The sequence below is a fragment of the Colius striatus genome, chromosome 25 (genome assembly GCF_028858725.1).
Source record: "Colius striatus isolate bColStr4 chromosome 25, bColStr4.1.hap1, whole genome shotgun sequence".
In the NCBI taxonomy this organism is placed as follows: Eukaryota; Metazoa; Chordata; class Aves; order Coliiformes; family Coliidae; genus Colius; species Colius striatus.
This window is the reverse complement of record NC_084783.1, coordinates 4,512,481-4,528,391: the sequence shown is the minus strand read 5'-3', so window position 1 is coordinate 4,528,391 and position 15,911 is coordinate 4,512,481. Positions and strand designations below refer to the sequence as shown.

At 44.1% G+C, this 15,911-nt stretch overlaps 1 protein-coding gene across 3 annotated transcripts; it reads right to left on the bottom strand.

Moving 5' to 3' along the window:
* Positions 1-4,760: 4,760 nt before the first annotated feature.
* LOC133627787 (HAUS augmin-like complex subunit 8) lies at positions 4,761-13,127 on the bottom strand. 3 transcript variants are annotated; one of them, XM_062014902.1, is made up of 11 exons: positions 12,716-13,127; positions 12,345-12,415; positions 12,202-12,257; positions 11,829-11,898; positions 11,015-11,128; positions 10,433-10,515; positions 9,772-9,843; positions 9,094-9,252; positions 8,085-8,226; positions 6,201-6,342; positions 4,761-5,444 (listed from the first exon to the last, which is right to left on the bottom strand). In XM_062014902.1, the coding sequence occupies exons 1-11, from the start codon at positions 12,754-12,756 to the stop codon at positions 5,324-5,326; spliced, it is 1,071 nt and encodes a 356-aa protein (XP_061870886.1). In that variant the 5' UTR covers positions 12,757-13,127; the 3' UTR covers positions 4,761-5,323. The 3 variants fall into 3 exon arrangements, with proteins under 3 accessions (XP_061870886.1, XP_061870887.1, XP_061870888.1); XM_062014903.1 differs by having other exon boundaries at positions 9,772-9,840; XM_062014904.1 differs by lacking the exons at positions 11,829-11,898; positions 12,716-13,127 and having other exon boundaries at positions 12,202-12,543.
* Between the last annotated feature and the right edge of the window lie 2,784 nt (positions 13,128-15,911).

Sequence of the window (15,911 nt, the reverse complement as noted above, 5' to 3'; positions counted from 1 at the left end):
TGCCCACGATACACTGAAGTTGTGGAAGTGTACTGACATCACTTTACACTCCAACTAATAAGCTTCATCCTGGTTTAGCAGAGGATCAGTGATGCACTCCTAGAGTTGCTCGATACCATTTAACTTCCTGAAATACTGTCTAAAAAGTTCTGAAGAAATACACACCAAAACCTCACAGCTGAAAAGTGCCACACAGAGAATATAATCACGGGTAGTAGTCCTGAAAACTCTATTGTTCAATCACGTTTAACTTCCCATCCCCACATAGAATAGATATTAAACCAAGGAATTAAGTTTTGATATCCTACAGGTCATCTCCAAGTACACATTATCTGTAAAAACAAAAGTTCCATCTTGAGAGGCAGCTGACATTTGCTCCCCTACCATAGGACATTTAAGATCTTGAAATAGCAGGAAACTTGAGAGCTCTTGCATACACATTATCACAGGAATACTTTAAAAGAAACTCATCATTTTGAGACTATTCTGCAAAACTTATCCTCCATCCCCGTGCTTGCTTTACAGACCACACACAAATGCACTGGAAGAAACAACTGAAAATCATTCCTGAGAGTTGAACAGGAATGTAAGCACTGGAAATGCTCTTAATCAGTGTGGGTCAGTGGTGCCTTTCAGAGCTGTTCCATCTTCTGTTGCTGTGGAGCTCTTCTCATGTCCTGAAAATCACAGTCCAGCCAGTAGTTTTGTTTATCACATTCAGTATGAGTTTCCAGATCTCTGACAGAGGGATGTCTGCTCCAAGGCAGGGAAGGCTGCAGTAATCCCAGAAGTTCTCATTAGCCTAACATGCAGAAATATCTGCTGGGGCCATGAGCTGCTTACTTGCTGCTGATGAGCAAGGATTCAGCTCCATTTGAAGCTAGTGTGAACAAGGAACTGTAGATTTGGGAGTAATGGTGAAGAGACAAGTGAGGCTTCAGCTATAGTGTGCCAGAGGCAAGAGAGATGCTCCTTCCTGTTGATTCCTGCTGACCCTATGGCAGAGAGCAGAAGAATTACAGTAAAAAAGGCTTTATCTCAGTCCTCTCGAGCTGGTGGTGGGCAAACAGTCAGGCAACACCAGTGCAACTGGAGAGCATGTGGTCAGAGCTCCCCAAGAAAGAAAAGAATGCAGGCAGTGCAAACTTAGCTTAACATGATCTTTGCCAACTGCTTTTCAGACCATTAGAGTTTTGCAGGAGGTAAATGCATTTCAGTGCTTCTCCCTTCCCACCCAGGCACTCAGCTGCCTCATTTCACAATTGCTTTCAGTTTTTGGAAGAGGAAAAAAAGCCCCTCAACCCACCACCTTAGGAGACAAGAAAGTTAACAATTACTCAATAAGAACTCTGGCCTAAAATATGAATGCTTAGGTAACACACAGTGCCCAAGTTCAGAGAGAACAAAACTGAATGGACATTAATACAAGTTACAGAAGGGAGAACATTGATAACTCTAGGTTCTGAAAAGAGCCCTTAAGTTGTTTAGGATTCCAACTGATTCAGAGCATGTGATGTTTTCAGAAAACAAGAGGAAAATACAAAATAACTGGTGTCACATCTGTTTAGCTCCTGCTCCAGTGATTCTGTGGTTCTTTGTTGTTGTTGGTACAGTGATAAATACAGCAGCATCTAATTCTGTGGTTGTTTCAAGGTGGAGGATCCTAAACCAGTTCTGCAAAGAGCCAAACCAGAATTACTTAGAAAGAATATTCAAGAAGATCAAGATGGAAAGGGATCAGTTCAAAATAGTTTAAAACCCTTTCCTGGAGGGCCAGGCTGCTTCACCTAACACTTGTTCTTGCGTTTATACAAAAAATGATTACAAGTGGCCAACTTAAAAGAGAAGAATGGCATAACCCTCAAATCAATGCCTACAATTCTTCTGAAACAATGAGTGCACACCCCCAAGAGCTTTATTGTTTTGCACATTCAGTTGTCAGGACTGGCCTTTTGCCTCAGGCTTGCAGTGCAGACAATGACTGCCACCTGCAGCACTGGGGACAAACTATGGCCCCAAAGGATTTAGCCTGTACCTGTGATCACTGCAAGCAGAACCTTTCTCACCACCCTTCTCCAGGAACAGAACAGCATTCCACTTCACTTTGCAAGGAAAATTTGTGTTGCTGTCTGTGATTTAAGTAGCATTTGGAGGTGTATATATACACACACACACACACACACACACACATACAAGAGTATCTCAGTGGTAGAAAGTCACTTGAGTAAAATTTACAAGTACTTCTTTAATAATTTTTAGACCAGCAATGAGGTTTCCCATAAACAAATCTGACTTGGAAGACATTCTGACTTGTGCCTGTGCAGAGACAGAATTATCAAGACACTATAAACTTGATTTTCATTTCATCCCTACACTCTCATATTTAAGATGCCTCTTAACTTCCTTAGCCTCAGAATGACACACAATAAGCAAGTTAAACTCAGGAAAAACAGTTTGACTAGCAGTTCCACTACATAGGAGTCTTTCTATTCAAATGTTCATCTACCAAAAAGAAACAATCTAAATTTGCAGCTAACCTATGACATGACTGCTTAGCAAAGTTCCCCATCCAGTGGCCAATGTCGTCGGTGCAGCTCACGTTTCTGGCTCAGAACACGACCCTGCTGCGTGCAACACTTGGCAATGACAGAATGAATGGCTGGACATGGAGAACTATTAGTTGCAGGTCATTTAACACCTGTAAGGGAGCAGAAACAACAGATGAATCACTTTAAACAACTCATTGCTCTCCTAGTGGCTCGTGGATAAGTTGATGTGGAAAAAAAGAGATTTAATATGATATACTATACATTTTAGCTACAAGAAAGGAGACAGGCAGCAAAGCTGGTGAAGGATCTGGAGAATTGGTCTTATGAGGAGCAGCTGAGGATGTTTAACCTAGAGAAAAGGAGTCTGAGAAGACACATGATGACTCTCTACAACTCCCTGGAGGGGAGTTGTAGTCTGGTGGAGGTTGGTCTCTTCTCTCCAGTAATGAACGACAGCACATGAAATGGATTTAAGTTGCGCCAGGGGAGGTTTATATTGGACATGAGGAAGCACATTTTCACTAAGAGGGTTATTAAGCTTTGGAATGGGCTGCCCATGGAGGTGGTGGAGTCACCATCCCTGGAGATATTCAAAAGGGATATGAGGGATATGGTTTAGTGATAGGCTTGGCAGTGTGAAGTGACTGCCTGAACTTGATGATCTTAAAAGGTCTTTTCCAAACATAAGAATTCTGTGACATCACTGGGATTTTTCCCCTTCCCCAGCCCTTCTCAAAGGTTTAACAAACTCCTAATGGGTAGTTTGTTATATATTGACTTCTTATCCAGTGTGCTGCACACACCTTACACATCCAGTTACTATAGGTCAATGTACTCCTATTTTTTTAATAAAAGGAGGCAAGAATCTAGTTACACCCTTAGTAATACCAGGAAGAAAGTGAATTGCACTGCAACGAGTGCAAGGAGAATGTTCCCAGCATTTTCTGAGCAGGCCAGAAATCTTTATAGACACACAGAGCTTAAGCTAGAAATGTACCACTATGCAGACAACACCAAGCAAATGCTTTGAAAGAACCATCGCAGAAAGAGGTTCCATAGGTAAAAAAGAAACCAATACAGGACACAATATGTCTTTGAGAGGAACACATTCCATCTACAAACCTGGAAAGCAGTCTGGAAAGGCCTGCCACATATGGCCCAGGTGTTCTTAGCAGAGCAGTCACTCCCAGGCACTTACTCAGTAGCTAGCTTTAAGGTTTCTCTGCACATTCACGCTCTTCTGGCCTCAGCACGTTGGCTGCCAGTGGCCAATGGCTTGTGTCACGTGAAGGTTGAGCTTGACTAGTCTGTCAGGAGCTGCTGCTGGGGACTTTCACTGAAAACTGCTTCAAAAGTCAAGCATTAGAATTTATGAGAAATTAGGAAGGTGACAGATATCACAGATTGGACACTGCTGTTGATAAACACACTGCAGTTGTGCTAATATATGATCAAAATGGCAGCAATGCTTGTCCTGGGGATTGTCACCTAGACAAAAAGCATGATTCTTACCAAGGTGTCCCTGGCTTGGGTGAGGAAGAAGAGTACAGTCCATCACCTGCCTCACCTGGGTCTTCAGTCTCTTTGGTCCTGCTGCATCTCTCTGAAGCAGCAGAGCAAAAGCATTCAAAACACTAAAAAGGCTAAAAAGCCAAAAAACCTCTCCTCTCCCCTAGGGACTTTGACTTCTCTGTTCATCCCTGGGGTGACATTTGACATGATTTGGGTGGAGAGTTGAGGAACAGTTATTTCTGGTTTAGCACATCCCTCTTTTTGCTCATTTTCATCGTCAGGGGTGTCACAGGGGTGCTAACCTGAGTATCCATTGCATGGCTCATGCAGTTCTCTCACTCTGGGCACCTGTGGCCTTGCTGAAACTGTTTGGAAGCTGCTTTTCTCTCAATCCCAGCATTTGCAGCCAAAACAGAACCATCTTGCCTCCACAAGGCTTCCTCACTCGGCTACTTTTCAGGCTGATCTCTCAAGGCCTCCACCTCCCAGCTCTGCATCACAGAAGCAGGTACTGGCAGTTTTAACCCTTTGAGTGCGATTCCCACAGCTTGCCATTAGCACCTGTTAGTGCCTGCAAGTCCATCACTGCATATCTACAATCATAGAATGGTAGTGTAGTATTAGCCCTATGTAAGCCCAGATGGAAACAAAAGCTTCTGTAGTAGAACAGGGAAGATATTCTGGCATGAAGGCTAGAGATAAAGCAGTGGAAAGTAATCTTTATTATTAAAGAGAATAAAGTCCTTAAAAAGAAGATGGCAGGTTACTACAAAAACATTGATGGTTTTAATAATTCATTTCCAAGACAATCAGCCACAAAGTTAACAAAGTTTTCACTTGGTGGAAGTGACCAGGCTCTTTCTGATCCACTGGCGTTCTCGTACACTGCCCTCTAAAGAATGCTACTTGGGAAAAAGATGGAAATCAGTCTGAAAAGTCTAAATCAGTCTTGGAGCTACTTCCAAGAAAGGCAAACAAGAACTTTAAGAATACATAGGTCATATTTGCCAAGAAAATACTTTCAGTGTTGTCAAAGCAGAAGGTGTCAAAGAAATTTGCACTCAAAAAGGAGGTCTCCTTATGGGCAGAATGCAGAAGAAAACTCCCTTTATTTTAGGAAGCACACATGCTTACAGTGCTCACACAGCCTAAAAATGTTGGTAAGTTGTATGACTGACTGAAAATTGGACAAGTTGTATGTTCACACAGAAGCATGGTCTCGTTGCTTTAGAACCCGCTCGTTTGTCAAACAAGACACAAACTTAGCCGAAGTACCAGTCTCTTACAACATCTGGTCCATGCTGCTCTTCACATTTTCTTTGGTTACACAGAGAAACTTCTTTACTAACTTCAAACGCCAGGTTCTGCACTTGTGTGGAGCTCCTGGAATAAATGAAGCTAAATCAGTTACTCTAAAGGATAACAACTTCTGCTGAACCCCAAAGGCTATGGACATTTGACACCTGGACATTTGTATCATTCTCCTACCATGGAGCCACAAGAAAAACTGTCATATATATTATCTACCCAAAGGCTAAAATTTGGTGAAGGGAAGTCTGCAGCAGGGGGAGATGCTTTATGGTCTATTAATCTTCAAAGTTTTTACCTGTCATCTATTATAGCGAAATGAAGGAAGGGAGGAAAGGAAATAGATCATGCTTCATCTCTTCCTCCTGCTCTCAGTGATACTTTGTATTTGTTGACTCAATACTTAAGGAAAAAACCTTTTCTGTGCACCCTGTCACTTCTAAAGGGTGATACATTTCCATGGTTATTATTTAAGACACACTGCTTCCAGTTTGCCTTTCTGTCTCCTGCAGTTCTCATCTCCTATATACTTGCACTTTCCCAGGGCTATTCTTGGCCATTGAAATTCTCAGTGGAAGTGTCAGGGAATGGCACACAAAACTTGGCCAATTAGAAGAAACAAACAAAATGAAAAGTCCAAACGTCTTTCCTTTGACAGTAGGTAGGGTAGGGATGGAAATACAGATGCCCACTACAGACAGAACTAAACTCGGTGTTGTTCCCTCAGTTAATCCTCTTCCAAGACACATTCTACACACGGTCTGGCAAAACTATGGATTTTCCTCCCAACATTTAGCCAATAAGTCTTTTCACCTGATTCGCTGTAAATACCTTTGAATCTCTTGATCCAGTTTCTGAGAGACTTCTTTAAGGTCTTTCAGTACCCCAAACACTTGTGTGCTTTCTTCTGAGTAGCGTGGCATAATTTCTGCCAGAAGTTCCTGTGTGACAGTTAACTCCTTCTGCAGGCCATCTACAATATCAGATGGTAAAGATCTCATTCAAAAATACAGGCAGTGGCATCAACTCATACAAGATTACTTAACAGCCAAATATCCACAGAAACAAGTGAACTAGGTAATGAAAGCTACTGTTTGTTCAGCTTTCACAATCACCCCAAGAGAAAACTGGGAAAGCTAAGTTATTTTTAGCTATGGAGACTAACAGCAGCAAAACCAGGGGACAGACCTGCTGGAGAGCAGCTCCAGGAGAGAGACCTGGGAGTCCAGGTTGACAGCAAATTAAACGTGAGCAGCAATGTGAGCTCGTGGCCAAGAAAGCCAATGGCATCCTGGGGCATCAGGAACAGTGTGGGCAGCAGGTCAAGGGAGGTTCTGCTGCCCCTCTACTCTGTGCTGGGGAGGCCTCATCTGCAGTCCAGTGCCCAGTTCTGGGCTCCCCAGCTCAAGCGGGAAAGAGAACTGCTGGAGAGAGCCCAGCAAGATGCTGAGGGGACTGGAGCATCTTCCTTCTGAGGAAAGGCTGTGGGATCTGGGGCTGTTCAGTCTGGAGAAGAGGAGACTGAGGGGGGAGCTCATTCATATTGACAAGTATCTAACTGCTGGGTGTCAGGAGGTTGGGGCAACACTTTTTTTTCTGTTGTCTCCAGTGACAGGACAAGGGGTGATGGAAAGAATCTGGAACACAAACAGTTCCACTTGAGGAAAAACTGTTTCAGTGTTTGAGTGAGGGAGCCCTGGCCCAGGCTGCCCAGGGAGGCTGTGGAGGCTCCTTCTTGGGATGTTTCCAAACCCACCTGGACACGTTCCTGTGTGACCTGATCTAGGTGGGAGCTGCTTTGGCAGGGGGGCTGGACTGGATGAGCTCTAAAAGTCCCTTCCAACCCCCACTGTACAGCGATTCTACGAGCAGCCTAATAAAATTGCTAATCAAATTTTCATTTAGAATATGTAAAAGACTTTCACATGACAAATGCAAGAGAAAAGCATATTTTATACATCCAAATTTCCCTGGCCACTTACATACATTGCTTTTTGCATATAATCCCAAAATGGAACTGATCCAGTCCTTTCCTTCAGCATTCACCAACCAAAAATAAGTATTTCTTTCAATCTTCCTTACAAAAAAACCAAGTTCTTCAATAAATCTCCTCCATTTGTTTTAAAGTGTAAGCAAGATCGTTGTAGATGGTTTAAGAATCTCATTACTAGCAGATCAGCAGTTTAAAGATATCTTTTTTGTCCAGACTTCAATACAGAACACAAGTACTCATTTATCAAACAAGCACTCTCTGGCTCAAGATATCCCAGGGCACATTTAAACTCTAGTTGTACAGGAAATGTGAGCACGTCTACCCACGTGACTTTATCTCTCAAACACAGAAACAAAAAGAGATCACAGTATGTTTGTAACTCTATAACTTGCTCACTCATTAGGAACTAGAAAGGAAGAGGAATGCCACAAATAGGTAAAACACACACTTTCTTTAGCAATTTTCTGCATGAAAGCTGCCCCAGTTTAGACAGTTTTTCCTGCTGCAAGATAAAAACCTTGTTCAGGTGTGGTTTAGTGGTTAAACAGAGACAAAAATTACTCACAGCAAAACATGTGACTACTGCTGCAGCCCAGTGTCCATACAAGCTGTAAGAGCACATAAATTCCTGCAGTGGCCAGAGAGCCAGCATACCACAAAAAGCTAGCATATCACAAAATCGCTATTTTTTATAAGAAGTTTGATGAATCCAATTGCCATACCAAGGTATGTTTGTGCATCTCCTTCTATGTGAATATTCCTGATGGGTAATTTATGTCTAGCGGCATCCAGCGAAGTAGCAAAGTTTTTATATTGCTCCTTAAACTGTTCACAAACAGCAACAAGGGGGGAAAGTACATCCATCTGAAAGAGAGGCACAAATAGTTTATAAAAAACTCCAAGTACCGCTCTGAAATGCTCATTTACAGAAGAATTTGAGAAGTTTGTGGTAGGATACTCCTCTAATGCTGCTTACTAGATTTTCCTCTACCACCCCAAAATGTCTATGTCAAAACCAATTTCCTTGTTACTGCTGTTGAGAGCTATTAGCAATAGATCAGGTGAAGTGTACTATACATGACACTACAGTTAAGAGTGTATTCATCAGAACACTGAAGTCTTGTTGAATTTTTGCAATGCATATTTATTAAAAGCAAACCTAAGATCAGTTCTGAACATTTGTTATTCCCAAAGAACTACCTTTTAATGTGATGCAACAGAACTAACAAAACACTGACAAAGAGGGGAAGACTTAGCTTCTAAGATCACCTGTTACCAAGAACTTAATTAGAAACTTGCCTTCTTACAATCAGGCCACAACTATCGCTAATGTATAAAAATAAATCAAAGTACAGATGTCCACCTCTCATCTAAAGGTCAACATCTCAAGCTCTAGCTATAACTGTCATTGCCCAGCAGCAGGGTGTTCACATGGCTTAAGACACTTGCAGAGCTTGTAAAGTACTCTGGTGATCAGTGCACTACTGCTGCCCCTTGCAGCTCTAACTTCTCCTTGCCTATGTACACGACACAACCAAGAAAGTGACAAAAGGTCTGTGTTTAGGTTACTAGGAAACATTTCGTGCTACAAGAAGTCAATCTTTATTTTAAGATGCATAAAACCACGTCCCAGGAGACAAGAGAAGCAGAAGAATCTTCTCTGGATAAAGGACTACTTCCTAAGTGAGCTTGTTTCAATAGAGAAGAGGTCCAGACTGTAATAAAGCCTACCTGTTTGTCTAATGCTTCCTCTAGTCTCTGCTCTCTCTCTTTGAGTAGAATTTCACGCTTCAGCTCCCAGAGCTTCTCCTGCTGTCTCTCCTTTTCTTCACATAACCTTAACAAGTTCTCTTCTGTTTTTTTCTCCAGCTCAGCAAGATTTTTTTCTGCCTATTACACACACACACACAAAATATTAACTCAAGTAACACTAGTCTAAGTTACTCTGAATAAACAAGTGTAAGGACCAGACCAGATCAAAGAGCTGCAGTTAAGGAAGCAAAGACCTCATGCAATAAGCACAGGACATTATAGTTAGTGCCCCCTCCATCATCTTCCCTCAACCTCCCAAATGATTTTTGTAAAGGAAAACCAGACATAAAAAGCACTGAGTGAACAAAGAGCAAAAAGTCATTGCTACAACCATGAACCCAACCAAACGCTCTCCTTCAGTCTTCTCAAGACTTCTGCATACCCCTGCTTTGTGAAGAACAAGACCCAGCTTCATAAACTGGCACTGCATTCACTCTAAGAGAGTTTTCAAAGCAAGGAAAATGGTTTTACAAGCATAAACATAGAAAGTCACAAAAATCTAACTGTTACAGGTCAGAAAGCATAGACAAGGCATTAAACAGTTCCTCAATATCAAGTTCTTCCGTCTGAAATACCAAATACTTGACTGACTCTCACCTTTATTCTTAGGTAAGTTAAAAGCAGTGTCAGAGACTCCAGCTCTTCAATCACAACATCATCATTTCCCTTCTAGAAAGAAAAGAACATACTAGAGCAAATTTGGTATTTCAACAATTATTCTTCTAATGTTCAAACAAATCACTGAAAGTTCCATTTGTGCCCAGAATCATCATCGAGTCATCAACAACAGTCTGCTCCAAAGAAGGCTGGGTTATTAAACAATGCACATTCAATACACCTCTGTGCTTCACCCTTTTCTGTAACATTCTCAGCACATTTTTTCAGTGCTAGGTTGAACAAGATCTGCACTTTGAGTCAGGTTGAATCAATGTTGGTTTTCTGAGTAAAAAGGTCAGAAAATATTGAAAGATCTGATCTAATTAACAAGTAGGACAGAAACACAAGAAGAATACACTTGAGGAGATGCTACAAGTGGAGCAGGTTCTTTACCACAGGGAATGGAAGCAAAACTTCAGTCAGTGTTAAGACATCTGATAAACAAGAACATCACCAGCAACACAACAGACATAGCCTCTGACTTCTTCCAGAGGGCTTCAGCTGATTCCAGGACCCCAAAGTTGTTATGGAGATTAAAGATAAACAGAGAACCTTCATTTCACACATTTCAAAAGACACACATGAAAGCAGTGAGACTCACCTTTTTTGCTCGGCTTTTACGTGTCCCAGTAGCTCCTTTGCAAACAGGTTTTGAATGATGAGTCTCTTCACAAGCACTTTTATCTGTGTTGCAACAGAAAAGTTATTGCCCTCTTCTACCAAAGTATACAGGGTGGAACAACACACCATCAGGTCCTTCACATGCAAAGACAACTTCAAGATTATTATGTGTGCTCTGCTTCTGAGTCTGATGACACGAGATGTGCATCGTGGGAGCATTAAGCTGCAAGTGACAGTTACAGATCCCAGGGAAACAACTGGCCAAAGGGCTGATAATCTGACACTCATCTGTCACAGGAACAAAGAATGGAGAGCACTTTGTTCTTGAAAACTCAATGCTAAACAAAAAGAACCGAGCACCCAGACAATTAAATAAAACAGATGATTAAAATTAAACTCCAAAGGTCTTAATAGCTCTGCTTAAGGACACTTGCAACAACATTCAACTTCCCTTCAGAAGTCCTTTCATGAATCTAGAAGAACAGAAGGTTACTTATCATCAAGTCATGGCACAGACATGAAAAATAATAAACCTGGAACCTGAGTATGAGTGGAAGCTTACCAGTAACAGGTGAAAGATCAAGCTCTGGTCGACTACTTTTATCTTCATCTAATAAAGTGGATTGCAAGTCACCTTTCTCAAAACTGCTTTGGTTTAATGAGCCAGGGACACGACCTGAAGAAAGAAGCTGTTGTCAGACTAAAAGAATTAGAGTAGATTCTGCACAAAGTCACAATTCTGTGTGCTTTCACTAATATTTGGGCACCTTACACAAGCTTCTACATATTTTGTCTCTCTCTCTCTCATTTGCTTCCTCCCTTACTTATCTCAAGATAAGGTGGCTCAGAATGTTATCCTCTGAAACATTTCACAGCTCAACAACAGAGAATAATGTTATTAACTCAGGATTTTCAAGTCACCTGGAGAAAAGTTTTGTTAGAAAATTCTTTTGTGACTCTTGCAAAAGAAACAAAAATGGACTGTCCTGCAGCCAGAGATTCTCAGTCATTTACTCTTGGTTTACTGAAAAGATTAAATAGAAAAGCTGGGTAACTGTGAGGGCACAGTGAAAGCAGAGTTCAAAGTCTTGTGCAGGAGGCAAGAAATAAGGTTAGACAACCCAAAGACTTCATCACAAAACAGTCTCCTATCAGAACATTAACTTTCTATCAGAAGATTCAAAGGAGACTTCAATGCACTTGAGTTTACACCTCTTAATCCCACATCATTTATTAATTCCCTCTGTATCCAGATGCGAGTAAAACAAAAGATCATCTTGTAGCAGCATTTTAGAGTTCTTCAGGGTACCATCAAGTTCTTAAGGGCTGGAAATAAATACACAAAAGAAGAGCTCTTAAATTCTGGTAATACCTACCAGCCGAAGCGCCACGTTTCCGAGGCACTGATCTGGGTTTAGTGGCAGCGGATGTTTTAGCAGTGGATGTCTAAAAAGAATGTACTGAATTACCCTGACAATCAAGAAATGAGTAAGACTGAATATCATTGTCACCGGCAATCTATATTCACTCCGACTTGAACGCTGACAATAAACAACTACAGGCCCAGCTCGTCTTGTTGCTTCGCAAGTCACCTCGAGCTGCCATCCCAGACTGCATCCAGCGCTACACCACGACTCGCTCCGAACCGCGGCGGGTGCTGGTATCGCTTCGGTCTCGCTGCCACACGCCCCAGCCGCCCCTCGCACCATTTCTGACCCCGCGGAGCGCCCCCGAGAGTCGTCCAACTACCTTCTCGCCGTCCTTCTGAAAGCACTGCAGATAGCGCGACTTCACGACCCGTCCTCCTGAGGAAGAAGCGGCGAGAGCTCAGCCGGGCCCGCCGCCCCGCCTCGCCCCTCAGGCGGACCGCGCTCGCCATTCCGCCCAGGTACCTTTCGGCTCCGTCTCGGACACTCGTCCGCTCGCCCCCCTGGCGCTGCGGTTGGGGGCCTGCCCGGACATCCTGCAAACACAAAGCAGTAGACGACAGCGGGCGCAGACGGGGAGCGAGGAGCCGGCCGGCGGGCCGCTACCCCGCTCTCACGCCGCCGCCTCGGCCGCCATCGCGTTCGAACCGCCGCGCGCGCAGCGCCGGCCCCCGCGCGCCCCCTGGCGGCGCGGAGCAGGGACACGAGCCCGGCCGGGCCGCAGGGTCACGGCCCGGGCACGGAGCCCTCCCGCCCCGGCACAGCCCCGCCACGCTCCCCTCGGCGCCAGGGCAAAGCGCGAAGCGACGGGCTGACAACGCCTAAACGTGACTGACCTCGCCGGTTTCGCCTCAGGTCTTGGGCGGGAGGTGGCCATGCTCTGCAGACTCAGCTGACGAACGGCAAGAACGCTACGGGAGGGAATTTCTGCGCCGCCCCACTGAGCTACGGAATCGCTGGAAAAGCGGCAGCGACACCACCGCCTCTGCAGCGGGAGCCCTCACGGTGCCAGGAGGCGACGCTCCCGGCCAGGAACGGCACCGGTGTAGTTTGGTTTTGACAGGAACCTGGCCACTCCCTCTTCCCGCCGCAGGGCCCAGCCCCCGGCTCCCGACATCACCCTTTCCCGAGCCGCGCAGGGAGCCACAGGCGGGGGCGCAGGTCGGGCCGGGCCGGGGCGAGCCCGGCGCCTCCTCCCGCAGCTCCAGGCGGTGCTTTGCGCCTCCCGGCCTGGCGCGGGGCTGCGCGCATGCGCAGTGCGCTCGAGGCGCTGAATGGGCGCCGCCCTGCCTCCCTGTACCCGGAAGTGGCGAGCGGGGCCTGTGGCGGGCGGCGGCGTTAGTCGCTACCGTTTGACACGGCGGCTGAGGTAAAACAGAGGCGGAGCGCGCCCCTGGGCATCCAGGTTCCTTCTTCCCTTCATTCCCTTCTTTCTCTTTCGTCTCTGTAGCCGGCGTGGTGCCGGTGGCGCTCCTGACGGACGGGGTGCCATCACAGCGGTGCTGTCCCCCGAGGCCCGTGTGGTGGGGCGCTGTGAGGCAGGTGCGGGAGTTCTCGGGGCGGGGGGGAGGCGGGAGACGGGCGGGAAGAAATCGTGGAGCTCCAGCAATTCCCTCAGGGGTCTGGAGCCCGGGAGCAGTTCTGGGAGTCCCCCCTTGAGGCGGTGGGTGCTGGAGCGGAGCGGTGCCCGGGAGCAGCAGACTGAAGTTGTGTGGGCTGGTAACCGACGCGATGGCAGATGTGTTGCTGCTCTCTTGTTTTGCGTCTGATGTACCCGAAGAGCCGGCCGTGCCTTAGGGAAGGGACGTGCCTCGCTGCCCGGCTGCGTCTTCGGTCTCTCGGGAGACGTGCAAGGGAAAATCTGCCCATTGATCAGGGCAAGACGCTAATTTCTGTCTCCTGTTTCCTGATCTCTCGACTATGCAGCGTTCTGCTTTTTCGCATGATGTCTTTAACTCTTGGTACGAACAGCCTGTAAGCTTTCATACAAATATCCCAGTGTCTTCCAGAAAGAACCCGTTAAAACTTTCTGGATTCTTTTGTTTCTTTGTTTTATTTTTGGGCAACTCTTGGTGTCAGTGCTGCTGCTGTGTTGAGGTTGTGCTTTATTATGGTGACTGTCATTGCCTGTCATGTTGTATGCCTCTAGATGTTTGTATCTTGCTAGTGATATGGTTTTTAGGTAAGTTTGAGTTAGCAATCTTTGCAAAGTAAAACTTCTGTAATCTGGGAATATGTCGTTGTTGCATGTTTATAGACTAAAAGCAGCAGAACATTATCCTGATTCATTACGGTTGTTACCGTGTGGTTGATACAAGTATGTGTGATCCCTAATGCAAGATGACTTCCCAGTATCATTTTGTTTGTTTTCTGTTACTCCATGAGTATTTTGGCAAAATTTTTACCGAGTTTTATTTGCAAGTTCTCTTTCTGAAAAGTCAGAAGTGCTTTGGATGCAGATAAGTTCAGTATTCCTTGATTTCACCTTCTGGAAATGTGTGGCAGTGTAGCAAAGGGCTGGAGATGATCTCAGACCTCCTGCAAATGCAATTATCCTTTCCAAGATGTCATCAGCATCCTCCCACGTTACTCCTAGAGGTGGACTGGTATCAGTTTATCTACCTCCCTGTTTGCAAATAAGAGTTTGTCATGGGTAATTAGATGCTCTCTGATTTCAAGTTTCTTAGCTGGAATACATGGCTGAAGTACTTGCCCTGAAGTAACAGAGTGAGGTAACCCTGTGTTCTGTTTTAGTACATTAGAGTCACACCCATCCCATTTTAGTAAGTCTTTAGTGTTTTTAACTCAGAGTCTTGTCAGGAACAAATCCATTTATTGTAGGGAAAGCAACATGGGGAACTTCAGTTCATAGCAGCTTCAAGATTCATTGTGTGTCTTTTAGAAAAAGAGTTGTTCTTGATCTCTTCTTGTCTTTGAACTCACAGTGAGATTCTCTATCTACTCTACATAAAGTCCAGTAACATTGTCTGTGCTTTTCAGGAGGATGTATCTAAGGCCATTTCCTTAATCATTAGTGTTTACTTACTACCATGGAACTCAGGAGTTGCTGCAGTAACTGGAACTAGTTTTATACAGCTGTACAGTTTGGGTTATGCAAGGTTTGGCTTGAATGTTTTTCTCAATGAAAAGCTTTTTCAGTAGTTGAATGTTGTAGTTTCTGCAGTGACTGGGCACCTGTCTGTGCCAATGGATAATCTAGTCAGAGTGGGAAGACTCATCTGTTTCTGGTTTTCTGTGGAACCTAAAACAGTTACAGAACTGAATAATTTAGGAAGACTAAATGCAGCTGATGATAAATCTAAATGAGGTTTACCTAGAAAGTAATGCTTAGTGCAGTCTGGGTTTTCTGACAAATGATGATTCAAACATTAGACCTCTTGAATAATCCTGTATACGATTGTTTGACTCATATGCACGTAGCTGAGTATCACTTAGTCTAACATGGTCTTTCCTTAGCTAGATGGTCAAATACCATGATTCACATATCTCAGGCATTTAAAAAGGAAAAAGTCCTAAAAGATGCAACAGTATGAGCTTTCTCAACAGTCACGGAAAGATTGAAAAATTAGGATTCCACAAAAAGTTTGTGGTTCGGTACTCTTTTTTTTGTTACATTTGGATTTTTGTACTTTGTTCTGTTTTGAAGACTGAAGATGTTTATTAATCAAATTTCTAAGAAGTGAGACCTGCTTATTTTAATATTGAGAAGTGTGAGATGCTGCTAAGTGTTTTTCTCCGTGGATGGCTGTTTTAGTGGGTAACCTGCCTTCTGAACAGTGTAGGAGTGCCTTTATTTCAGAAAAGGAAAATTCAGAGATTTTTGTCTCTAGTATATCATGTTTTCTTGATGTATCACATGACTTCAGTGTGACTTGCCAAGTTGCTTTTATCTAGGCTTTATTGTGGTGCTTGTATCCGATTACCAAGCGAAACTCAATGCAGAGCCTAGAAAAAGATGCATTTCCTTTAATGACCAACAATGTTTAACAATAAAAGTGGGTTTAAAGGTAT